We start from the raw sequence: 25,684 nt of genomic DNA, 5'->3' as shown, positions 1-25,684 counted from the left end.
TGTGTGTATGTGAATGTTTGTTTGAGTGTGTGTGTGTGTGTGTGTGTGTTTGTGTGTGTGTGTGCGTCTGTGTGTGTGTGTGTGTGTGCGTCTGTGCGTCTGTGCGTCTGTTTTCTCTTTATATTCTGTTGGTGTATGAAATAGTCAGACACAGCAAACAAACCTGATCACCTCTTGCCCCGCTCTTACTCCCCTCTTAAAATTACCTCATTTCTCTCTCCCTTTTTATGCTAAACCATCTCTCCCTCTCTCTCCCCTCCCCCTCTCTCTCCTCCTCCACGCTCCTCCTTCTCTCTCTCTCTCTCTCTCTCTCTCTCTCTCTCTCTCTCTCTCTCTCTCTCTCTCTCTTCTCTCTCTCTCTCTCTCTCTCTGTGTCGCAGTCACAGTGAACCATCTCCATCTCTCTCCTGCTCCCTCGTTCTCTCTCTGTCTGTCTTAAGTATGAAGGGGCTGGGAGAGCTAGGCCCTTGCTCTCTCTCTCTCCATTGCTCTCTCCTCCTCTCCTCCCTCCCTCGGCTCGTACTCGCTGCTCTCTCGCTGGAAGACGAGAAGGAGGAGGAGGAGGGGGGGGAAATGGCGATGGGGGGATGCGGCGAGGAGGATCTCTCCCTCTCCCTCTCTTCTTCCTGGCCGTCGCTAGGCCCCATGAATAGGAGGGTCTGGTTCATTTACAGGTACTGGCTGTTTTTGATTTCTTACTGGTCGCAGGGCTTGAGGATAGAGGGATGGTGAGAGGGAGGGAGGGATAGAGGGAGGGAGGGAGAGAGAGAGAGAGAGAGAGAGAGAGAGAGAGAGAAGCATGCATGTGGACATGGATGGTAGACTGGAGTGATTAGGAAGACAGATGGGATGTGTTGCAATGCATGAGCCTGTGCGTGCGTCCGTGTGTGTGTGTGTGTGTGTGTGAGTGAGGAAGGAGAGACGCATGCACAGCCCGGTACCGTTACCGGTAACGTTACAGCCTAGCTTTGTCTCCATGTACATTAATCGCTGTCTCTCCTCTCCTCTCCTCTCCTCTCCTCTCCTCTCCTCTCCTCTCCTCTCCTCTCCTCTCCTCTCCTCTCCTCTCCTCTCCTCTCCTCTCCTCTCCTCTCCTCTCCTCTCCTCTCCTCTCCTCTCCTCTCCTCTCCTCTCATCTCCTCTCCTCTCCGTGTCTGTATGTCTGCTTTCAGTAGCAACACTGTACTGACACAACTGTCTGATAATTGCTGCTTCTCTCATCTGCAGAATGCGTGTGTGTCGTGTTTGTGGGTTTATGTGTGTGTGTCTCTGGGTCTTTGTGTGTGACGGTCTGTGAGCTGTTGTTGATTGAGAACAAGGTATAGGAGGCAGATCTATAACATGTATCCCCGCTAGTTGCGCTGCTTCAACTGTGTCTGCATATGGTGTGTGTTATCAATGTGTGCACCTGTGTATGTGTCCAAACATTAGTGTGCATGTGGTATAAGGGGATAAGAAGTAGTTTGAGGGGTGCATGGCATGCCGTGTCATGTGTGGCAGTCCCCATGGCTATGCTTCTAGATTATGTTACCAATACTTATAGCAGAGCTGGGACGATAAACCGACCATACCGATCACTTAACGCAGGCATTTTGCTGTTATCGTTCATTACGATAAGTAGCCTATACTAGAGAAATGTGAAGTTTGAAATGCTAATATGGGTGATTGTTAATGGGACAACCATCAAACTAGTAGTAGTAGTTTTAAGGATCATTAAATAAAACTGTGTGACATTAATGTTATAAACTATTTATTTATCGGTATCAGATCAATTCAGGCAATTTATCGTGATATGGAGTTTTGTCCACATCACCCAGCTCTAACTTATAGATTGTGTTGCATGGATCAGTTACTTTGGAGATACAGTAGGTATGTATATTGGAGAAACATGGTTAGATGATTGTGGTGTGTTATTACGGTATGCACAACCTTGAGTTGGTGACAGACTTGATGACAGGGGAGCTTGTGTTAGTATAGATACCACTGGGCTGCAGTCCAGGGGAATATTAGTGTGGGGAACCTAACCAACCCAACAAACCCTTAGGTGTGCCGGGGTCTGGAATGAGACCTTATTCCCTATATAGATCCCATGCATCTCTAGTCAACAGTAGTGCACTAGGCTATATTATGAGGAAGAAGGTGTCATTACAGATGGATACAGTCCATGATTGTGTGGTGCTCATTGGTTCATGCTGGCAAATGACTGTATTTAAGTGAGTTGCTATTCCGAGTTGCTATGCCAGTGACTGTATTTAAGTGAGTTGCTATGCCAGTGGAGGGGACTGCATGGGTGAAGAAGAAAGGGAAGAAAAACATGCAGAGATAGAAGCAGAGGGGTGGGGCTTGGAGTATAGTCAAGCAACATACACTATGGAAACATTATTACAGGTCAACAGTATGTTGTATGTCTATATATCTATCATATTATTATGATTATTCATACAGTATGACAATATGTAGATCGATTTATTCATAGACATAGAAAAAGAGGTGAGAAGGGGGCAAGCAACTTGGAGGACTAAAGAGAGAGAGAGAGAGAGATGGAATTGGCTGGGACTATTGTGGTGTACAGTAGGATTATCAGCATGTGGGTACAGTATGTTACAGTAGAGACAGTATCTATAGAACACCTGACTAACTGACTGGCTGTTTCCATTCACACTCCCTCCCATCATACTGCCTGACTCACTGCTGGACCACATGCATCACTCATTGACTTACTGATTCATTGACTAAATGGGAAACTGAATGGGTTAATGGTTGAAGGACTTCTGGATTGCATTATTCAGTAGCTGGCTTGCTGATTCACTGACTCAGTGACACACTAGCTGGTTGAATCATTGGATGACTGGTTCACTGACTCAGTGACATATGTGGTTGAATGTTTGGATGACTGGTTTACTAACTAAACTAGGTCTTCCAAAGGAGATCAAGTGACTGACATGCAGGTTCTTGTGGGTATTCTTACTTCTTCTGTGGTCTTTCCATGATAGCTCTGTGTACTATAGTTAGATAGCATCTGGAAACTGCCAATTATTGTCATCTCCCATACTCATTATCCCCTGTTTATTCATGAGGCTATTTTAGCGAGGCGGACAAACATAACCTAACTGCCATTGTATCTCTTTATTGGCTCTACATGTGAGGATTCTTATTGTTCTTCTTTGGATGACAACTTCTGTGCCATTAGAGCACCTAGCTTTGCATACATTGCTCTCTTCCAGTGTAGTCAGACCTCTCTATATTACACCAGCTAGCTCCTACGTCCAGTAGCTTGTTGCTCAGGCAACCACCACTATCATATATAGCCTAGCATCTTAGAGAGTGAGGTTCTAGAACAACATCTCTGGTCTTTCTGTCAACCAACTCAGCGCAATCTTACTGTACCTCGCCTAGTTGCCAACCCAAAGCTGCCAACCGAGCCCCTGGTCTGGTGCATTATGTCATCAGCTGACCCCTGACCCCAGAGAGGACACAGGAAATACAAACCCACTGCCCAGCTCTGGGGAGCCGAGTCAGGGCCGAGTCAGTTAAATGTATTCATTCATGTGCTTTAAAAATGTGCCCTCATTTCAGAAGGTCCCTGACCCCTCCCACCTCCCTCTCTCTCCCAGGATTAAGGCTCCCTCCTGGTGCAGTGTGCAGGGGTGGATACCTATCTCCTATCTCTCTCTCTCTCCTTCCTGCCGTCCTCATTCTTCCTCTCCTTTTTTTTTATGTATCTCATGTTATCTCTCTAACTGTCTCTCCCCATCTCTCTCTTAGTGACTATATCATCAAGGAGAAGACAGTGCTTCTGCAGAAAAAAGACAGTGAGGGTTTTGGCTTTGTGCTGAGAGGAGCCAAGGGTAAGGAAATACGTGCGCTCAGCTGTTGATAGATATACAGACAGGCCTTTAATAAACAGGCACACGCACACACGCACGCGAACACAGACGAACACACTTGGACAGTCTCACTGTGCTGCATCTATTTCATCAGTCTAGTTATTACAGTCGTTATGACATAATGTTTGTGACCCCTCAGCTCAGACTCCCATCGAGGAGTTCACCCCCACCCCAGCCTTCCCAGCACTGCAGTACCTGGAGTCTGTCGACGAGGGAGGCGTTGCCTGGAGAGCCGGTCTGAGAATGGGAGACTTCCTCATTGAGGTGTGTGCTGCTGGGGCATGATGGGAGCTGTAGTTGGATTCTTCACAATGACTGTTATTCGGAAAAATCACCCTCTCTAACCTATTACATGGACTTCTCTTCTTCTTCTTCTTCTTCTTCTTCTTCTTCTTCTTCTTCTTCTTCTTCTTCTTCTTCTTCTTCTTCCCCTCTATTTCTCTCTCCCTCCCCCTCTCAGGTGAATGGTCAGAATGTGGTGAAGGTGGGCCACAGGCAGGTGGTCAACATGATCAGGCAAGGTGGAAACGCCCTCATGGTCAAGGTTGTCATGGTAACACGCAACCCTGACATGGAGGATGGCCAAAGAAAGAAAAGTAAGAGACAACACAGGGTCTGGAACTATGACGATGATGATGATGATGAGTATGAGGATGATGATGCTTTCCTTTCTCCACAGTCCCCCAGCAGAGTAAAAGACTAAGCACCCCGGCCATCGCTCTGCGCTCCAAATCCATGACCTCAGAACTGGAGGAGATGGGTAAGACATGGGGGAGACAGGTTGGGTTCTGGGTAGTGAATGAAAGAGAGAAGGACAGAGGAGGAAAGGGAGACCAGGAATATAAAGAGAGTGAAAGAGCTAGCACATATAGAAGGAATACAAAGGATCTATAACAGAGGGAGATGTAAGCCTGGAGATTGATAGAGAGTGATGAGAAGAGAAGGTGAAGACAGGAGGGATGGGTAGAGCTAAAGATACATGAAGAGAAAAAAGCGAGAGAGCCCTAAAAAAGAAAGAACTCACTGGGCACAGACGTCAATTCAACGTCTATTCCACGTTGGTTCAACGTAATTTCATTGAAATGACGTGGAAAAAACATTGATTCAACCAGTGTGTGCCCAGTGGGAAAGGAAAGGCAAAAGCAGATGCAAAGTCACAGAGAGGTATGCTGTGATGGAGAGGGGGAAGCAAGAGAGGCAGAGAAGTGCCACTGTTATATACTGCCATTGAGTGTCCCAGGAAAAGTGGTTAGAACCTTAAGGGTGACAGCACAGCATTGTTAGGGTACCAACATGGATGAGAGTCTCAATTCATTTCACTGTTCTTTCAGAGGTTCCACACTGTCACTTCCAGCACCCCCACTACAGGTAACCCCCCAAACAATGTCCTCACCCACCCCCTGATCCTTCTCACTACGCCCCTCTTTACCCCCTGACCCCCTGCACCCCCCAGCTGTCAGCCCTTTAACCCTAGCACCCCCAGACCAGTCCCACGTCTCCACAAACAGACCTACACTGGCTGAGTGTGTTGTTGCCAGGGTAACACTGCAGGGTTGGGTGTCACTCGGAGGGAGACTACTGTGGCTGCTGCTGCGGTCTCTACTGAGCATGCTCACTGGGCCCATGATGATGATTTATGGGAGCAGATCATATGAGAGGCAAGCGGGAGCCTCTGAGGATTCCCTATCTGATCCTAGGTCAGATTCCAGCTCATTCCAATGGACTCCCACATGTCACTCTCCCTTACATTACTCCTGTCCTCAATACACACTGCTTATTATCTCCTGTAGTGGAGAGCCAAGATAGGATCCAGACGGTTGGGTAGCTACTAGCTCACTGTACCCCTGACTATCCCCTCATCACCCCTCTCTGTGGTCCAGCCCCCCTGACTATCCCCTCATCACCCCTCTCTGTGGTCCAATCCCCCCTGACTATCCCCTCATCACCACTCTCTGTGGTCCAACCCCCCTGACTATCCCCTCATCACCACTCTCTGTGGTCCAACCCCCCCTGACTATCCCCTCATCACCCCTCTCTGTGATCCAACCCCCCTGACTATCCCCTCATCACCCCTCTCTGTGGTCCAACCCCCGACTATTCCCTCATCACCCCTCTCTGTGGTCCAACCCCCCCTGACTATCCCCTCATCACCCCTCTCTGTGGTCCAATCCCCCCTGACTATCCCCTCATCACCCCTCTCTGTGGTCCAACCCCCCCTGACTATCCCCTCATCACCCCTCTCTGTGATCCAACCCCCCTGACTATCCCCTCATCACCCCTCTCTGTGGTCCAACCCCCGACTATTCCCTCATCACCCCTCTCTGTGGTCCAACCCCCCTGACTATCCCCTCATCACCCCTCTCTGTGGTCCAACCCCCCCTGACTATCCCCTCATCACCCCTCTCTGTGGTCCAACCCCCCCTGACTATCCCCTCATCACCCCTCTCTGTGGTCCAACCCCCCCTGACTATCCCCTCATCACCCCTCTCTGTGGTCCAACCCCCCCTGACTATCCCCTCATCACCCCTCTCTGTGGTCCAACCCCCCCTGACTATCCCCTCATCACCCCTCTCTGTGGTCCAACCCCCGACTATCCCCTCATCACCCCTCTCTGTGGTCCAACCCCCCTGACTATCCCCTCATCACCCCTCTCTGTGGTCCAACCCCCCTGACTATCCCCTCATCACCCCTCTCTGTGGTCCAACCCCCCTGACTATCCCCTCATCACCCCTCTCTGTGGTCCAACCCCCCTGACTATCCCCTCATCACCCCTCTCTGTGGTCCAACCCCCCTGACTATCCCCTCATCACCCCTCTCTGTGGTCCAACCCCCGACTATCCCCTCATCACCCCTCTCTGTGGTCCAACCCCCCTGACTATCCCCTCATCACCCCTCTCTGTGGTCCAACCCCCCTGACTATCCCCTCATCACCCCTCTCTGTGGTCCAACCTCCCTGACTGACTGATTGACACACAGCATGAGTACCCGCCCCCACAGACACCCCCTGCCCTGCCCTGATCTCCCCTCACCTGTAAACCAAGGATCACTACCCCTATAGTATGTAACACCCCAAACCTACACTACACTAATGTTGCAACCCCTTGTCCCACTACTACACAAACCTTAATACTGTAACAGCAGTATATATACTGTATAACCCCACACATACATAACCCCTGACAAGGGAGATAATACAACTATACCCTCCATATTTAATGCATAACCATACAGTAGATATATTTGTATTATTTAATCTTCATAAACAAACATATACTATAAAGATCTCTTTTCATACAAAAGTCTGTCCTGCAACTGTTCTTTATGGATCAACTTCCGCTCCTCATTCCATAAGCGTGTTCTCTAAAGCAGAATGCGTGATCGAGCCATATCAGCCTCTGCCATATGCTTATTCTAATGCCATGAATGAATATAGCTCCCTCTGACAATGCCCATTAAACTATCTCACCTCTATGTTTGGTGCAGTGTCCCAGTTCACCTAGAAGTCACACTGCAAGATAGCACCAGCACCAGTATTAACATGGACATGATATCACACCCTTACCTGAGTTCTTCAGCATTGTTTTAACAGCACCTTTCTATTCTAAAGCAGTAGCCTAAGCGTCGATTAGAAGGCTAATGACAGTATGCTATCTTTCTTTTTACTGGAAAGTTGTTATACAGTTATTACACACAGTGTTGTTTTCTAAACTTTCCTACCACTCACCACCTCTAAAAACGTTGTCCCCACAATACACAAATTCACACACTCACAGGGGGCTGTTTGAACACCTCTCTAAAACCGTCTGTAGAACCCTATGGTCTACTCACGGTCGTGTTCAGTGTTTTAACCACTAACTCTGTCTTTCCTCTGATCTCGCTGCACTTCCCTGTGGTGGGGACGCTTCACAGTGGAGAGAGGTGAGAGACATCTCCAAGCTGTGTGTGTGTGTGTGTGTGTGTGTGTGTGTGTGTGTGTGTGTGTGTGTGTGTGTGTGTGCGCAAAGAGGACACAGACACCTCTGATTGCAGCACACATAGGAATATGAGTATTACTTATTACAATGATGGTGTTACCGTAACTCAAGTACCAAAGTTAACATCTGCCTTTGCCTTGTCTTCAGCTGCTACCCCCTGGAAAAATAAATCTGGTACGATTCACAAACTTCTTTTATGCTTTGTGTTTGTAGCTATTAAAACTGCAAACGTCTCTGCTAGCCAGTTAGCGTTCAGTCAGCTTACTGGGTTTTTCCGTTTCCTTTCAGAATTTGAGTCTTCACAAGTTACAGAGAAGAAGAGGACAGTCTATCAGATGGCTTTGAGTAAGAGACTTCATATCCATGTACACCATCAGGGGAATAGCCGGGCTTTATTTTTCACATATCAACCAATCCCCCCTCAGTGGGTGGATGTGTGGTAGACTGTTTGTTGGCTTGATTTGACCCTCTCTTCTCTTCTCTCCCCTCCCTCACCCTTTCCCTCCTCCACTCTATCGCATCCTCTTCTTGTTATCCTTCTCTAACCTCTATACCACTTGCTCTCTCTCTCTGCGTCTCTCTCTCTCTTTTTCTCTCTCTCTCTCTCGCCGTCTCAGATAAACTAGATGAGATTCTGGCAGCAGCTCAGCAGACAATCAGCACCACTGAGGGGCAAGGGACGCGGGGTCAGGGTACAAGGAGAGACAGGAGCCGGGGCTCCTTTTACGCCAACGAGGTGTGTGTGTGTCGGCGTGTGTGTGTGTTCGCGTGCGTGCGTGTGTGTGCGAGCTCGTGTTCACTGGTGCGATCACCTGTCATGAGGTTGAGAGGAACAGTTTGTCCAGTAGTGTTCCTATGATAACACCCACATTTTTAGGAGATGCTACACAATCTCATTTAGTGGGTTATCTTGATGCAACACTCATACAAATAAGATGTATTTGACTGCCTAAGCTACTGTACTACTAGATATGAATAGTGAAGCTATTTTATGCACTTACAGTACCACAGTCTGCAATGTTTATTCTGTTATATAAGTTATATACTGTAAGTTATATCCTTTCTGTTATATAAGTGATATACTGTAAGTTATATCCTTTCTGAACATTGTCCTTTGTTCCCTCTTCCCGCTCTTGCTGTGCAGCCAAATTACGACCAATCCGAAATTGGGATGACAGGGCTGGGCTATGACCACGCCCAGTTCACATCAGGTCACGCCCCCCCGCACGGTATGCTGCGACAGAAATCTATTGGTGAGGCTGTCTGTCTGTCCGTCTGTCTGTCCTCTAGACTCTTAAAGGCCTGTGCTGTAATACACTGTTTGTCTGTAGCTGTAGTATACCATGTGCATCTAGTCTACCTGTTCTGTTCTGTCTCTGTCCTGCAGTTAACATACATGTTACTCTGGTTCATGTTGTAGTATGTTTCTGCTGTGGAGTATAGCAGTTTACTGTACTAAAATGTATGTGCTCTCCATTGTACTAGTTTTATGGGTTTGTAGGCTGGTACACTGTAGCTAGGAGCTGTTCATCACAGAAGCTGAGCTGGGCTGGAACTGTGGTTCAGTGTGACACAGCTAAAGACAATGGACTTCTCCTGTGACTTGCCAAGTAAACATAACCTGTTTATTGTGGTATAAGGTTCTACAATGTCAGTTTCTGTACTTTTACCAGTACATACAGAGTGATATTGATGGGCATCATATCTCTGCTAGAGGATAGACAGACTTACAGATGAATGAGAGGACTGCCTGACAATTAGACAGACGGGCAGGCAGTTACAAAGACAGACAGACAGCCTCCCACATTAATCATCTGTTCTTTTGTTCTAGCAGTATTTTCTCTGTACCATTCCTCTACCACTCTCTCCTCCATCCCTCACCCATCTGATCGCTCTGCTCTGTCTCTCTCATCCATCCCTATACCTCAGTCCCTCTCTCTCTCTCTTTCATCAGTCCTTTTCATCCTTCTCTTGTATCTCTGTCTGTGGTGTACTGCAGGGGTGACTGAAGAGGAGAAGTCCCATCTCAATCCTCCGGCCATGAAGTTTGCCCGTAGTCTCTCGGTTCCCGGCCCAGATGACATCCCCCCGCCCCCCACCACTGCCCCGCCAGACCCCCCCTTCTCCTCCGCCCCGCCCCTGGGCTGGAGAGGGGGCAAGTCTTCCCAGCAGCCCTCTGTGGCCGTGTCCCAGTCCACCTCCACGGCAGCCCACTACCAGCTCTACTCTCAGTCTGTGCACTTCATCCACGGGGGCCGTGAAAGGGCAGGGGGCCCCAGCACCGGCCAGGGGGGAGGAGGGGTGGACCACACGCACCAGTACTCTAATGCCCCCGCCCACTCCGCTCAGAGCAGGACTGCCTCTAGGAAAGGGGGCTACCCAGGGGAGCCTGTTGGAGCAGGAGGGGCAGGGGGAGGAGGGGGGGCCAAGGCTGCAGGTCTAAGGAGGGGCTACAGTAACGCCCCACCTTCCAGCGGTGCCACAGTGATGCCCCAGCAGCAGCAGACCACCCAGAGCCAGCCGCAGCGGGCAGAGCGCAGTGCCGCGGGGGGGGCTGGAGAGGGGGTACCTAAAGGAGGGGGTGCACGGAGAGGGAAGGGCCCCCTAGTGAAGCAGTCCAAGGTGGAGGACCTGCGGGCTAGCCAGGGCACGCTGGGGGGCAAGGCCCCAGTGGAGAAGAGCTCCATCCCCATCCCCACCATCATAGTCAAGGCCCCCTCCATCAGCAGTGGCAGTGGCCGAAGCAGCCAGGGCAGCAGTGTGGATGCCGAGCCCACCCCACCAGGGGAGACTGACAGAACCCAACCCCTCCACGGACCCCCTTCCACCCCAGCCCCGCAACCCCCTGCTCCCCCCTCCATCCCGGCCCCTCCACCCCCCTCCCTCCGAGGCCAGGATAGTGACTTCACCAGCCAGTTTGGGGCGGCCATTGTGGGCGCAGCACGCCGGGACAGGGAACGCTTCCATGAGGCCCGCAGGAAGAGCGCCTCCATCTTCATGTCTGCCGAGGAGGAGGTGGGGCCAGGGGGAGGAGGGGCAGGCAGGACTCAGGCCTCCCAGCAGCAGCAGTTCAGCCCCCAGCCTGGTGGCCCCTCCCCACGCCTCCGGCCTTCCAAGTCCATCGACGAGGGCATGTTCTCTGGAGACACCTTCATCCACCACACCCGCAGCATGCCCCCTGCCTTCGGCCTGCCGGAGTACTCCTCCCCGGCTCCAGACTACCAGCCCAAGTCTGTTCCGGCTGACTTCTACGGTGCGTCAGGCCGGCAGCAGCAGCAGGTCCCCTCTGGCACCACCTTCATCCACCCCCTGACAGGAAAGGTCCTGGACCCCTCGTCCCCCCTGGGCCTGGCCCTGGCTGCCAGGGAGCGCGCCCTGAAGGACGACGGCAAGATGAGGAGGGAGAGAGGGGCCGAGCACCAGTTTGGACGACAGATGTCCAGTGTGGTGGCATTCCCCCCCCAGGCAACCTCCCCCACGCCGGCTTCCTCAGACACCCATTCCTCCAGCTCCTCCTACCTGGTCACCTCCTCCTCCCTAGCCGCCACCACCTCCTCCACTGGCCGACCCCCCTCCCCCAGGATCCTCAGGGGTGCAGGTTGGGGCGAGGAGGGGGGAGGAGGGGAGCGAGAGAGGGAGGGTGGCGGGGCCAGAGAGGGGCTGAGGGTGCGCTTCTCTGAGGACAAAACAGTCCACACGCATCACTACCAGTCCCAGCACTACCAACCAACCTACAGGGAGGAAAGACAGAGGGAGAGGTCAAGAGAGAGGGAGAGGTCGAGAGAAAGAGAGCGGGACAGAGACCGGGACAGAGAGGGGTACATGAGGCAGCAGACAGCCCCTACCCAGCAGCCCCCTCAGCCGTCGTCCCAGCAGTCTCGCCCGCCCTCCTTTCTGAGGATGGAGAGTGAGGCAGGTGCCTACATCCTGTCTCTCACCCCTCCATCTCCCCCTGCTACAGCCGCCCCATCTCACCCTCAGGGGGGAGGGGGTTCTGCGGGCAGTGGCCTCATGGTTCTGCCGCCCCCTGCCCCCTCGGTGGATGTGGATGATGAGTTTGTCTTTGCGGACCCACTGCCCCCTCCCCTGGAGTTTGCCAACAGCTTTGACCGGGGTATGGGTGGGAGGTCAGGGTACACACACCGCGCCATTATCAACAACCTGGCCTCCCGCCAGCAGCAGCCCCCACCGCCTCCCCCTCCTCCCCCACCGCCCCTTCCAAAAGACATGTTTATCAGCGGGTTCCCGGCCCACAACCCCCTACCCTCCCCACAGGCGGGGGACTCCACGACCTCCAGCCTTACCTCCTATGACAGTGAGGTGGCCAACCTGACCCAGTCAGGAAACTCCCCCACTCAGACATCACCCAACCCCCTCCCTCCACCCTCACCCTCCGGCCTCCAGCCCACAGGACCTCCGCCTCCCCCCTCTGTCTCTCCCCCACCCAGCTCCTTCCACAGACCCTCCCTTGCCATGACCCACTCTCACCACCTCTACAACAGCACGCACACCGGGCGCTCCTCCCCTTCCCATGGGCGTTCCTCCCCCACTCCTCCTCCCAAAGGGCGCTCCTCCCCCACTCCTCCTCCCAAAGGGCGCTTCTCCCCCACCCAGGGTCGCTCCTCCCCCACCCAGGGTCACCCCTCCCCCATCCATAGGAGCTCATCCTCCACTCCTCCTCCCCACTCCATTGCAGGGCCCCCATCCTACCGTGGTCCCCCTCCCATCTCCTCCACCGCAGCCTCCTCTGGCCCCTTCCGGGGCTCTGCAGCCCTGACCTCCACTGCTACCTGTGCCACCACTGCTGCCACCACCACAAGGACCTCAGTCCTGCCCCACCAGGACAGGACACACCCAGCCCCCTCTGGTTCTACAGCGGCCGGCCGCAGGATAGGGGAGCACCACCCTCACCCCACAGCCAAGGCAGGGGAGTCCCAGGAGACGGTGGTGGACTCTGGGATAGAGGAGCTGGACAGCCGCAGCAGCAGTGACCACCACCTAGACAACATCCTGGCCATGAGCGGAGGAGCTAGAGAGAGGCTGGAAGAGAGGCTAGAGAGAGGGAGGGAGGGAGGAGGGATGGGAGGAGTAGGGGAGGGAGGAGCAGACCTCCTGGAGTCGTACATGAGCTACCTGGACGGACAGACGTTTGACATGCACAACACCACGGCCGCTGTCTCCACCTACCCCAAATCAGGCAGGTTCAGGGAGGGGGGCCGCGCAGCCGAACTACGCAGAGAGACCAGTACGGCCCCGCCCTCCTTCCAGTCACACAGACGGAGGGAGGATGAGGAAGAGGAGGAGGGCGAGGAAGGAGAGGAGGAGGATGACGGAGGACGGGATGGTTATGGGAAGACACAGAATTTGGGGCGTCCCACCTCGCCCTACTTTGACCGGCCCCGGACCCCTGAGATGAAGCCTCTGTGGGGGTCAGAGGGTCAGTTAGTAGGGGAACAGGGGGCCTACCTGGAGGCCAGGAGGCTGTACCCCCCCATGTCCAGCATGAAGGCCAGCATCATCAATGAGCTCAGCAACAAACTGCAGCAGAGAGGAAGCCAGAGATCGCTAAGTAGACACAGGTACACTTTCTATAATATGTTAGGGGATATTTGGTGAGGTTGTGCATGTTGATATGGATAAAATCACCACTGTTGTATTATATTCAGTAGACCAAAGATTTCATTACAAATGCGTGCATGTTTTACATCAGTGGAGGCTGCTGAGGGGAGGACGTCTCATAATAATGTCTGGAACGGAGCAAATGGAATGGCATCAAACCATGTGTTTGATGTATTTGATGCCATTCCACTGATTCCGCTCCAGCCATTACCACAAGCCCGTCCTCCCCTATTAAGGTACCACCAACCTCCTGTGGTGTAAACATCAATCAACACAGCGATCTCTTGTCCTGGCGCTACTTGTTATGTATTTCGTTGGAATGGGTGAGTTTGTGTGTGTGCATGCGTGAGTGTTTTACTATGTAAATTCTTCCCCACTTTAATGTCCCATGCTTTTGTCTCCGTCTGCTTTATGTCTCTCCTCCACCAGAAACAGGTAATTGCACTCCTCCTTTCTGTTTGACTGGACATAAAACATGACCCCTTTCTTCAATTTACTGCCTGTGTTTCAACAGCAAGAGAAAGGAAAGCAAGTTCATGTCTACTCAACAAAACTTTAATAGCAATTAGCTGCTGTTAACATCCCGAGCATAAAATTGATAGCCAATCTAACAGCGGCCATCTTCAGGTTTAGGCTACTAGTGAATAGTGGTGGTGAGGTTGGGTAATGTGTTATGAATAGCCCCTTTATGTATTGTATGTACAGTATGTGACTCTCTTTCTCTCACTTCATCCTGTCTCATTGTCATTCCTTCTTTTCTGTCCCCAGGTTTTCAGAGGACTCCGCCTCGGCCCTGAGCCCCCCCTCAGTTCGTTCCCTGTCCCCCTCCCCTATCCACCACTCCCAGCCCGCCCTGTCCCTGTCCCCCACCCCTTCCTCCCAGTACCCCAACTGGAACCGTCCCCCGTCCCCCCAGCCCCCTGTGGCTGCCGTACAGCCCCCTCCACGCCCCAACTCCCCCATGTCCTCCCCCACCTACTCCCCTTATCCCACCTCCCCTAAACACCGGCCTGTGTATCGCACCAAAGCCCTGGAGTTCCAGTTCATTCCAAGTAGAGAGTCCAGGAAGGCAGAGTCCCACCACCTGCAGCGTAGGCGAGCCCCCAGTCCCCTCATATCCCCCTCAGAGAGGCCCAAACTGGGTCCACCCCGCCCCTCCTCCCTCCCCCTCCTCCCTACCACACCCCTCTACAGCAGCCTCTACGAGCTCCGCGGCTCCATCACCCCTCCCTCGCCCGCTAACCACATGGGTGACCCCTACTTCTCCCCCTCCCCTCCTCTCTTTGCCCCCTCTGGCGCCCCTCCTCCCCCAAACGCCTCCCTGTTGGTGTCTCGCTCCCTCTCCCCCACCCACTTTCTATCTGGTACCTCATCACCTCCCCTGCACCCTCTCCCTGCTCCCCCCTGCCTGAGCTACCCTCACCTCCCTCCCCCCTCCCCCTCCAAGCCCTTTGCCTCCAAGCCACTGCCTTATTGGACCAAATATGACGTGGCTGATTGGCTGGGATACCTGAACCTGGGCGAGCACAGGGAGCATTTCCTGGACAACGAGATCGACGGCACTCACCTGCCCTCCCTCACCAAGGAGGACTATCTGGACCTGGGGGTGACGCGCGTGGGACACCGCATGAACATTGAACGTGCTCTGAAGAGAGTGACTGACAGGTAAGTGGGAGAGAAATGGGTGGATGAGAGGGAGCAGGGTGAGAGGATAAGAGCATAGAGATAGGCCTGTCTTGTAAAATAAACCAAGATAGAACAAATCCTATGCCAGGTTGTAAACCTCTGCCTATCCCCCTCTCCTGTCTTGCTCTTTCATGTCTCTCTCCTGGCTGTCTCTCTTGTCTCTCTCCTATCTCTCTCCTGTCTCTCTCTCGTCTCTCTCCTGTCTCTCTCTCTTGTCTCTCTCGCTCCCATCTCTCTTGTCTCTATCTCCTGTCCCTCTCTCTCTCTTTTGTCTCTCTCCCGTCTTTCTCTGGTTTCTTTCATGTCTCTCTCTCCCGTCTTTCTCTGGTTTCTTTCATGTCTCTCTCTCTCCCGTCTTTCTCTGGTTTCTTTCATGTCTCTCTCTCTCCCGTCTTTCTCTGGTTTCTTTCATGTCTCTCTCTCTCCCGTCTTTCTCTGGTTTCTTTCATGTCTCTCTCTCTCCCGTCTTTCTCTGGTTTCTTTCATGTCTCTCTCTCTCCCGTCTCTTGAATTGAAATCAGGCTCAAAATTCATGAATGTGTTATTCAGATAGTATGGCACTGGGGCAGGTCTTGCTCTTGTTAAAGCATCCATTAATGGCTCAAAAAAATTAAAAACATGACTTTAATCGCTCTTCTCTTTCCCAAGGCTCTCCAGCTCTCCTTTTCCCATTTCTTCTCTGTCACCACGAGGAAGAAGGGATGATGGGAGTCGGAGCTGAGAAGACAAACAGAAAGAGAAAGGAGGGGGGATGGAGTCAGTGAGGGAAGAGGAGAGAGAGAGGCCACAACTGCTGCTATCCATGATGGATTCACACAACAAAAGCAGAGGACCTAATTTCACCCATAGGGAGGACCAATCTGGAACAGAGAGGAAAAAAGGAGCCCTGGAGAAAGGGCTGACCAACACCTGGTACTCAGGGCCTGGCAGCTGACTCACAGATACACTCTCATGCACACAAATAGAGTAACACACACACGCACTGACTCTCATGTCAACACACACACACACACTACAAGGCAACAAATAACAATAGGAGTAAAATAGAGTGACAAAACTGAGCCAAATATATTGAGAGAAACAATCAAATGTTGTTTAGCTTTTTCATCTGAGCAGTTGTTAGTGTTGTTGGGGAAAGAGAGAACGAGGATTGTCCTCATTATTAACACTAGTTAGTGCTTTCTCCTCCTGTCCTCTCTGGGAGCTGTAGCTCCTCATCTCTGCCCTAGGGTTAGGTAGCTGTAGCTCCTCCTCTCTACCCTAGGGTTAGGTAGCTGTAGCTCCTCCTCTCTACCCTAGGGTTAGGTAGCTGTAGCTCCTCCTCTCTACCCTAGGGTTAGGTAGCTATAGCTCCTCATCTCTGCCCTACGGTTAGGTAGCTGTAGCTCCTCCTCTCTACCCTAGGGTTAGGTAGCTGTAGCTCCTCCTCTCTACCCTAGGGTTAGGTAGCTGTAGCTCCTCCTCTCTGCCCTAGGGTTAGGTAGCTGTAGCTCCTCCTCTCTACCCTAGGGTTAGGTAGCTGTAGCTCCTCCTCTCTGCCCTAGGGTTAGGTAGCTGTAGCTCCTCCTCTCTACCCTAGGGTTAGGTAGCTGTAGCTCCTCCTCTCTACCCTAGGGTTTGGTAGCTATAGCTCCTCCTCCCTACCCTAGGGTTAGGTAGCTGTAGCTCCTCCTCTCTGCCCTAGGGTTAGGTAGCTGTAGCGCCTCCTCTCTACCCTAGGGTTAGGTAGCTGTAGCTCCTCCTCTCTACCCTAGGGGTAGGTAGCTGTAGCTCCTCCTCTCTGCCCTAGGGTTAGGTAGCTGTAGCTCCTCCTCTCTACCCTAGGGTTAGGTAACTGTAGCTCCTCCTCTCTGCCCTAGGGTTAGGTAGCTGTATCTCCTCCTCTCTACCCTAGGGTTAGGTAGCTGTAGCGCCTCCTCTCTACCCTAGGGTTAGGTAGCTGTAGCGCCTCCTCTCTACCCTAGGGTTAGGTAGCTGTAGCTCCTCCTCTCTACCCTAGGGTTAGGTAGCTGTAGCGCCTCCTCTCTACCCTAGGGTTAGGTAGCTGTAGCTCCTCCTCTCTACCCTAGGGTTAGGTAGCTGTAGCTCCTCCTCTCTACCCTAGGGTAAGGGTTAGGTAGCTGTAGCGCCTCCTCTCTACCCTAGGATTAGGTAGCTGTAGCTCTTCCTCTCTACCCTAGGGTTAGGTAGCTGTAGCTCCACCTCGCTACCCTAGGGTTAGGTAGCTGTAGCTCCTCCTCTCTACCCTAGGGTTAGGTAGCTGTAGCTCCTCCTCTCTACCCTAGGGTTAGGTAGCTGTAGCTCTTCCTCTCTACCCTAGGGTTAGGTAGCTGTAGCTCCACCTCGCTACCCTAGGGTTAGGTAGCTGTAGCTCCACCTCGCTACCCTAGGGTTAAGGTAGCTGTAGCTCCTCCTCTCTACCCTAGGGTAAGGGTTAGGTAGCTGTAGCGCCTCCTCTCTACCCTAGGGTTAGGTAGCTGTAGCGCCTCCTCTCTACCCTAGGGTTAGGTAGCTGTAGCTCCTCCTCTCTACCCTAGGGTTAGGGTTAGGTAGCTGCTCCTCTCTACCCTAGGGTTAGGTAGCTGTAGCGCTTCCTCTCTACCCTAGGGTTAGGTAGCTGTAGTTCCTCCTCTCTACCCTAGGGTTAGGTAGCTGTAGCTCCTCCTCTCTACCCTAGGGTTAGGTAGCTGTAGCGCCTCCTCTCTACCCTAGGGTTAGGTAGCTGTAGCTCCTCCTCTCTACCGTAGGGTAAGGTAGCTGTAGCTCCTCCTCTCTGTCCTAGGGTTAGGTAGCTGTAGCTCCTCCTCTCTACCCTAGGGTTAGGTAGCTGTAGCTCCTCCTCTCTACCCTAAGGTTAGGTAGCTGTAGTTCCTCCTCTCTACCCTAGGGTTAGGTAGCTGTAGCTCCTCCTCTCTGTCTTAGGGTAAGGGTTAGGTAGCTGTAGCTCCTCCTCTCTACCCTAGGGGTAGGTAGCTGTAGCTCCTCCTCTCTGCCCTAGGGTTAGGTAGCTGTAGCTCCTCCTCTCTACCCTAGGGTTAGGTAGCTGTAGCTCCTCCTCTCTGCCCTAGGGTAAGGATTAGGTAGCTGTCTAGCTTGACTGTTGTTGGCCCCATAGCTGGCTGTTCAGATATGTGTTCAGTTTCAGGAGAGACTCACCCTACAGTTAGTGGAGTGCAGTCAATGAAAACCTGTGAGTGAATATAACTGTTAGAGCTCTTTGTCTGAGTGAGCGAATTATTGGGATGAATCTTCTTGGTGTAGTTCAGAATATGGGCATGAGTGAGACAAGGTGGCAGCCTACATGCATGTCTTGGGTAATGTCGTAGGTGGAGCGCCTCTTGTAGGGGTCAGTGTGTCATCGGCAGAGCCCCTACCTATTGGACTGAATGATATGACTGTTTCTCTGTTGGAAAGAGCTTGATGGGTGAATCCTCACTTGACTGTAGTGGCTGTGTCTGGAGTAGACCTGTCTGTATGACTGTGTGTGATTTGTTGTCAGTTTTTACTTCACCAATGGGAGGGCTCCGTGCTCACTGAAGGCCCTTTGATAAGGACCTGTAAACACATTCTATTTCTCTATAGCTTCTTCATCATCTTATCGTCTTATAATGGTATATTATATACAGACTGGTCACTGTATTACAAATCTGTAGCATAAATAAGTGCCCAGACCAACAGCATAGAAATAAAGACACAGACATGTACACCCTCTCACTCAATAACACAGATCACTATACTGACACATACAGAAATGCGCACTTACAAATGCTCATGTACGTAGTGTACACACATATTCACATTCTCTCTCTCCTACACACACATGCACACACACACACAAAAACTCTGTGTTTCTGTTAGAATTAATGGGACACCTTAAATATATTTGTTTGGATCCAAGATGTATCTTATACTAAAAGGGGACTGTGCTTTCAGAGATCGAGGGAATACGTGACATAAACAAAATCTCATTGAAGATTGACTCCATTTATACGAAAGACTTTCGAAGCATCGAAGCAACTGCTATTCAACCGTTCTAAAGTTCTCTGTGCAAGGGAGAGAGACTGAAAAGGAGAGGGGAGGGAAAGAGAAACAAACTGCCAAATCTTCCTCTTTCCCACCCAATCCCCCCACTCCTTCCAAAAACTCTTTCTACGGAACAATAGGAGAACATGAGGAACTGAGGCCCAAATGAGTGGGCTGAGAGATATGTTCTGTTTTAATACTACAATTGTTCTTACGACAATTTTTTAAAACTTAAAATGGGTCTGGAATACTGCTATTGACCAAGATAATTATTGTTACTATTGTCATTACTATCATCGTCCTTACTGTTAAAAGGTGCCGTTCCCCGTTCTGCCTGTGATGGCTGAGGTGGCGCTCTTTTACATTTTAGGCAATGCATTTTCATATTTTTGCCAGTAGCATTAGTCGATATAATCCCATAAAAATGTTATCATGAGATTCATGACTATAGGTCAAACTATGACACCATGGTGTCTGACAATTTAGAATGTATATAAATATAATAAAACTATATTGTTACTTCCAAAAATACATAAGAAATATCTATTTAGTTTGATGTTCAAAATGCTTTACATATCAAGGCTTTTGTCTAGTCATAAAACCACCACATTTACTTTGCCCTCTTGTTTTTGGTATAATATTATGAAATTATGAAGATTTGACTGATGTATGCTTCAGATTGACATTGAGGCCTAGATTCAATCCGGAGCGTGGAAGATCCGCGTTATAGCACGATTAGCATTTAAAGACAATGTTCCCACATTCACGGTAAACACTGCATTCACAGTACACAATGCATTTGTCAGCTGAATTGGAAATTACCTCTCAATGTCAATTGCGCTATAACGCAGATATCCGCGTTCTGGGTTGAATCTAGCCCTAAATATATTTTTATGCAAGAATTTCTCTGCCATCCAAGTTCCCTCTCACTTTGAGGCAGCCTGTGTATAAAGCTGTAAATATACTTATCACTTTAAACCTCACTGTGTGGCAGCCAAAGTTAGAGTCACTACATTGTCATTGTTCACATTCTTTTATGCAGTTGATGACAAAGACGTAGCTATTGTGCCCTGGAAATGCCCATGAGACAAATGGTATTGTGAAAAAGATGCATATGATTATTTGCATCAATTTTTTTCTATTATATACATTTCAACAGTCATTATGGAATATTAAACTAGTATTTTATTTATTGATATTTCATTTTTATCTACTCATTTAAACATTAATTTATGTCAGGGCTATTCAACTGAGGGGTCTGCAAAATTCCCAAAACAAAATGTGATATTTTTTTTCGCTATTTTTTTATATTGCTATCAACAGAATAAACACAATTTGAATTACATACCTACAGTGGAAAAGAGGAGAATATCTTCTAATTATGTCACCTTTTTTCTCAACTCCTAATATTGAGCAAATTACACTCATTGGAGCCAATAATGACACTGGAGTGTCTGACATAGGCTTTGAAAAAGTACACGCGTATAGGTTTCCAGTGCAGTGAGTGCTGCTGGCAAGTTTTCTTGACTTGGACATACATTTTTGGCAACACATGGCTAACCTTTTTAACCAGCTAAACAGCTGCTCTTAGCGAAAATGTGTCTGGAGTTAGCCTATTAGCTAGAAAGGTATGTTAGAGTTTACACTTCCTCTTCCAATTATGTGGTGAGGTCAAAATAATGAAAAAATATCTACCAAATCTATTAATTTTTAAATGTTGATTACTTCACCTTTCCATTACCAACCACCTGATAAGACTAGATGTGATATTTTTTCTAACGTATGATGGGGGTCCCTGGGTCACCGGTTTGCCTGGGAGGGGGTACCTGGGCAAGGAAAGGTTGAAAACCCCTGATTTGTCATTTTCACAGGAATTATACTAGTATTGACCTATTTTCACCTTGCATTTACAGTTGGATTGGGTGCTTTCAGCTTAATCTGTTAGACATTTTCCATTCTTTATCACTAAAATCAAATAAGGGCTCTTCCATTACCTCTAATTACTACTCAACACTTCACCTCACGCCACGTTTGAGTCCTAAAACACATATCCCCCAGCAGTGGGCGGGTATTGGCAGGTTACAGTGGGCCTGTGTTGGCAGGTTAGACGCATGAGCGGTTTCCATCTCACTCCGATCTGAAGGAAGAATGTGAGGCCTTCAGATCCTTGTCCTTATGCACAGACGCTACACATTTAAGCTGTTTACACAGGCAGATAAATAAAAATCGGTAATTTTCAGTAACTTTTTTTTTACCAATCAGATCAGCTCTGAAAAAGATCTGTGATTGGTCAAATGACCAATTGCAGAAGAAATATCAGAATTGGGCTGCCTGTGTAGAGTTCAGGATGGGGAATTAGGTTTGTGTGACTGCGATGCTGGTGATCAAGGTTATACTAATGCAAGTGATGTAGCAATAAGGACGATGAAAATAATGCTCATCCTAATTATGGTTTAATATGTACAAAATCTAATCCTAAAGAATCTGTCTTCCAAATAATATTTCAAATGAAGGTACAATGTTATTTAACTGAAGTGCTTTCTATACTGCTCGCTCCATTCCCTATGGAAGACCTCGGTCGTATGTTCTCCAGTCATCACCTCCCTGCAGAAAGCCCCCTACACAGCTGCTGCACTGTGAGAGACTATGTACTGTTCAGCTGGTTTACATTCACTGCATTATGCAATGGGTTCATTATCACAATCTTAGAATATCAACAAGGAATGAATGCCTGTTCCTGCTGCTATGACAACCTTAACATTTACTTGTGTTGGGTAAATGTGGCAGAGACAAGAGAAACTTGTTTTGCAGTGTTTTCCCCCCACCATCTCATAGCGGGATTGAGGAGGTGTATAATTACGCTGTCAGGAGAGGGAAGGATCTGGCTGTATAGAAAGCACAATCTTGTTTCTTTTAAGATAATCTTTTAAAGTGATGAAAACTATGAGCAGATGAACGGTAATTTACAGAATATGTTACATACATATGCACATTCATATAAACATAAATATATGAATGTCAAATGTATTACAAGATAAATCAAATAGAATTATAATAAAAGATGCAGAAATAAAATTGAGTGGTTCATTTATTCCATGTAAAAACAAATTGACCGTTTGCGTCACATACTTCTCAGTTACGGGGGGGGGGGGGGGGGGTCTCACCAGTAAAGTTAGAAAAGACATGACCCAGAGCATCTGATTTAAAATATTTTAATGTTTCAGCCTTACATAACAATCATTGAACATTAAAAATATATATCTCACTTAGGTCAGCACATTGCCATTGATGAGTAAACCCTTGTATTAAATATTCTTTCTGCATCTACAGAATTCTTAGCAACAGGGATATTGTTTAGCAACCTTGGTCACGTAGTCCCGTGTAGCTCAGTTGGTAGAGCATGGCGCTTGCAATGCCAGGGTTGTGGGTTCGATTCCCACGGGGGACCAGTATGGGAGAAAAAAATGTATGCACTCACTAACTAAGTCGCTCTGGATAAGAGCGTCTGCTAAATGACCAAAATGTAATGTTGGGGAAATAATCCTTATTGCTTTGATAAATTGGTGAGTTGGTTAATTGAAACAAAAAAATTGGGACTGAAGTGACACCAGCTGGATAATGCTGGAAATACAGGTAAAACACTGCCTCATTTGGTTGTGCAAAACACAGGCCCCTAAATGATGCATTAAAGATCTCACCCCAGGTTACCAGACTGCAGTCGCCACATCTTCTGTGGCGGTCCAAGAGCTGCATGGGAGAAAATGATATTAGAAAATAATTCCATCACACCCTACACAAGGATCCCTATGGGATGAATTATTATCAGTCTCCTCAGACTCAAGCCTGTCAGAGCCAGAGAGCACTTTTATCGCCACAGTTACTCAGAGCCCAGTGCAAAACATCACAGGAGAACATTAGCTACATGAGAAATACCGATATTAAAAACAAGGATTTAATTTGCCAGTCATTAGTACTTAAAGCTCACCTTGTGGTTTGGTATAGACAGCCTTGTCACCTTTGGGCAAAATACACATTCCATTAGGACAATCAATTAAACATACAACAATTCAACAAGATTCAAAGATACTAACATTATCCTCAGTCTCGGGCCTGTCAGAGCCAGAGAGCACTTTTATCACCACAGTTACTCAGAGCCCAGTGCAAAACATCACAGGAGAACATTAGCTACATGAGAAATACCGATATTAAAAACAAGGATTTAATTTGCCAGTCATTAGTACTTAAAGCTCACCTTGTGGTTTGGTATAGACAGCCTTGTCACCTTTGGGCAAAATACACATTCCATTAGGACAATCAATTAAACATACAACAATTCAACAAGATTCAAAGATACTAACATTATCCTCAGTCTCGGGCCTGTCAGAGCCAGAGAGCACTTTTATCACCACAGTTACTCAGAGCCCAGTGCAAAACATCACAGGAGAACATTAGCTACATGAGAAATACCGATATTAAAAACAAGGATTTAATTTGCCAGTCATTAGTACTTAAAGCTCACCTTGTGGTTTGGTATAGACAGCCTTGTCACCTTTGGGCAAAATACACATTCCATTAGGACAATCAATTAAACATACAACAATTCAACAAGATTCAAAGATACTAACATTATCCTCAGTCTCGGGCCTGTCAGAGCCAGAGAGCACTTTTATCACCACAGTTACTCAGAGCCCAGTGCAAAACATCACAGGAGAACATTAGCTACATGAGAAATACCGATATTAAAAACAAGGATTTAATTTGCCAGTCATTAGTACTTAAAGCTCACCTTGTGGTTTGGTATAGACAGCCTTGTCACCTTTGGGCAAAATACACATTCCATTAGGACAATCAATTAAACATACAACAATTCAACAAGATTCAAAGATACTAACATTATCCTCAGTCTCGGGCCTGTCAGAGCCAGAGAGCACTTTTATCACCACAGTTACTCAGAGCCCAGTGCAAAACATCACAGGAGAACATTAGCTACATGAGAAATACCGATATTAAAAACAAGGATTTAATTTGCCAGTCATTAGTACTTAAAGCTCACCTTGTGGTTTGGTATAGACAGCCTTGTCACCTTTGGGCAAAATACACATTCCATTAGGACAATCAATTAAACATACAACAATTCAACAAGATTCAAAGATACTAACATTATCCTCAGTCTCGGGCCTGTCAGAGCCAGAGAGCACTTTTATCGCCACAGTTACTCAGAGCCCAGTGCAAAACATCACAGGAGAACATTAGCTACATGAGAAATACCGATATTAAAAACAAGGATTTAATTTGCCAGTCATTAGTACTTAAAGCTCACCTTGTGGTTTGGTATAGACAGCCTTGTCACCTTTGGGCAAAATACACATTCCATTAGGACAATCAATTAAACATACAACAATTCAACAAGATTCAAAGATACTAACATTATCCTCAGTCTCGGGCCTGTCAGAGCCAGAGAGCACTTTTATCGCCACAGTTACTCAGAGCCCAGTGCAAAACATCACAGGAGAACATTAGCTACATGAGAAATACCGATATTAAAAACAAGGATTTAATTTGCCAGTCATTAGTACTTAAAGCTCACCTTGTGGTTTGGTATAGACAGCCTTGTCACCTTTGGGCAAAATACACATTCCATTAGGACAATCAATTAAACATACAACAATTCAACAAGATTCAAAGATACTAACATTATCCTCAGTCTCGGGCCTGTCAGAGCCAGAGAGCACTTTTATCGCCACAGGAATTCAGAGCCCAGTGCAAAACATCATAGGAAAACATAAGGTACATATGAAAGCCATAACCACTCACCCTTGTGGTTTGTTCTACCTCTCTACAGATCCATCCTCGTAACCTTTGGACAATAGAAAGACTACCATAAGGACAATATATACAACAGACAAGACTCACTAGACTCGCGCATCCTCAGACTCTGGCCTGTCAGAGCCAGAGAGCACTTTCATCGCCACAGAAATTCAAAGCCCAGTGCAAAACATTATAGGAGACGTTTCAGACAACGCGTGCCAGCCACCTCAATACTTAGCGAGCTAGCAAGTTAACGTTACCTAAACCTGGAGCAATGTCCACACACAAGGTTTAACCTCTAGAGTATAGGCTAAATCAAAAAGAGATAGTTGCCAAACATTTGATTTGGCTCAAATTGAAATTATAAATAGGAAATGTCATACAAACGTTTAGATACCTACACCTAACTAAATATTACCTTCCTGCAGACGTTCTACAATTAGCCTACTTAGCTAGCAAGCTGCTAACGTTAGCTAGTCCCATCGAGGGAATTCATTTATTGTCTAACTAAATAAAAGATGACTGCTGAAGAAAGTAGCTATCTATTTTGTTTAATTTCAATAAGACAAAAATTGTAAGAAAATGTCCAGATTCTCACTCACCAAGCCACGTGCCAATCCTCCTATCTAACTTTAGGAAAAGGCTGACCCACCAAAATGGCCGGGTTTATATGCCATTTCTGGGAGG

The 25,684-nt window shown here is 48.6% G+C and overlaps 1 protein-coding gene and 1 long non-coding RNA gene across 6 annotated transcripts; one reads left to right on the top strand and one right to left on the bottom strand.

The window, feature by feature from the left end:
- Nucleotides 1-2,585: 2,585 nt before the first annotated feature.
- On the top strand, nt 2,586-15,887 carry shank1 (SH3 and multiple ankyrin repeat domains 1; the record flags this gene model as incomplete). The annotated part of the gene is made up of 13 exons (XM_084174387.1): nt 2,586-2,596; nt 3,766-3,848; nt 4,027-4,151; nt 4,348-4,483; nt 4,567-4,647; nt 8,009-8,035; nt 8,150-8,206; nt 8,479-8,597; nt 9,006-9,114; nt 9,861-12,398; nt 12,558-13,440; nt 14,249-15,145; nt 15,815-15,887. 13 exons carry the CDS (start codon nt 2,586-2,588, stop codon nt 15,885-15,887), a joined length of 5,139 nt encoding a protein of 1,712 aa, XP_084030513.1.
- A 6,498-nt stretch (nt 15,888-22,385) lies between these two features.
- LOC311149633 lies at nt 22,386-25,634 on the bottom strand. Of its 5 annotated transcripts, XR_014615028.1 has the most exons (4): nt 25,600-25,620; nt 25,004-25,046; nt 23,175-24,806; nt 22,386-22,936 (listed from the first exon to the last, which is right to left on the bottom strand). It is a non-coding gene; the product is annotated as an uncharacterized lncRNA (long non-coding RNA). The 5 variants fall into 5 exon arrangements; XR_014615027.1 differs by having other exon boundaries at nt 23,175-25,046; nt 25,600-25,634; XR_014615030.1 differs by having other exon boundaries at nt 23,175-24,005; nt 24,243-25,609.
- Between the last annotated feature and the right edge of the window lie 50 nt (nt 25,635-25,684).

Source organism: Coregonus lavaretus (assembly GCF_964263955.1).
Source record: "Coregonus lavaretus genome assembly, chromosome: 2".
Taxonomy (NCBI): Eukaryota; Metazoa; Chordata; class Actinopteri; order Salmoniformes; family Salmonidae; genus Coregonus; species Coregonus lavaretus.
This window is presented reverse-complemented; position numbering and strand designations above follow the sequence as displayed.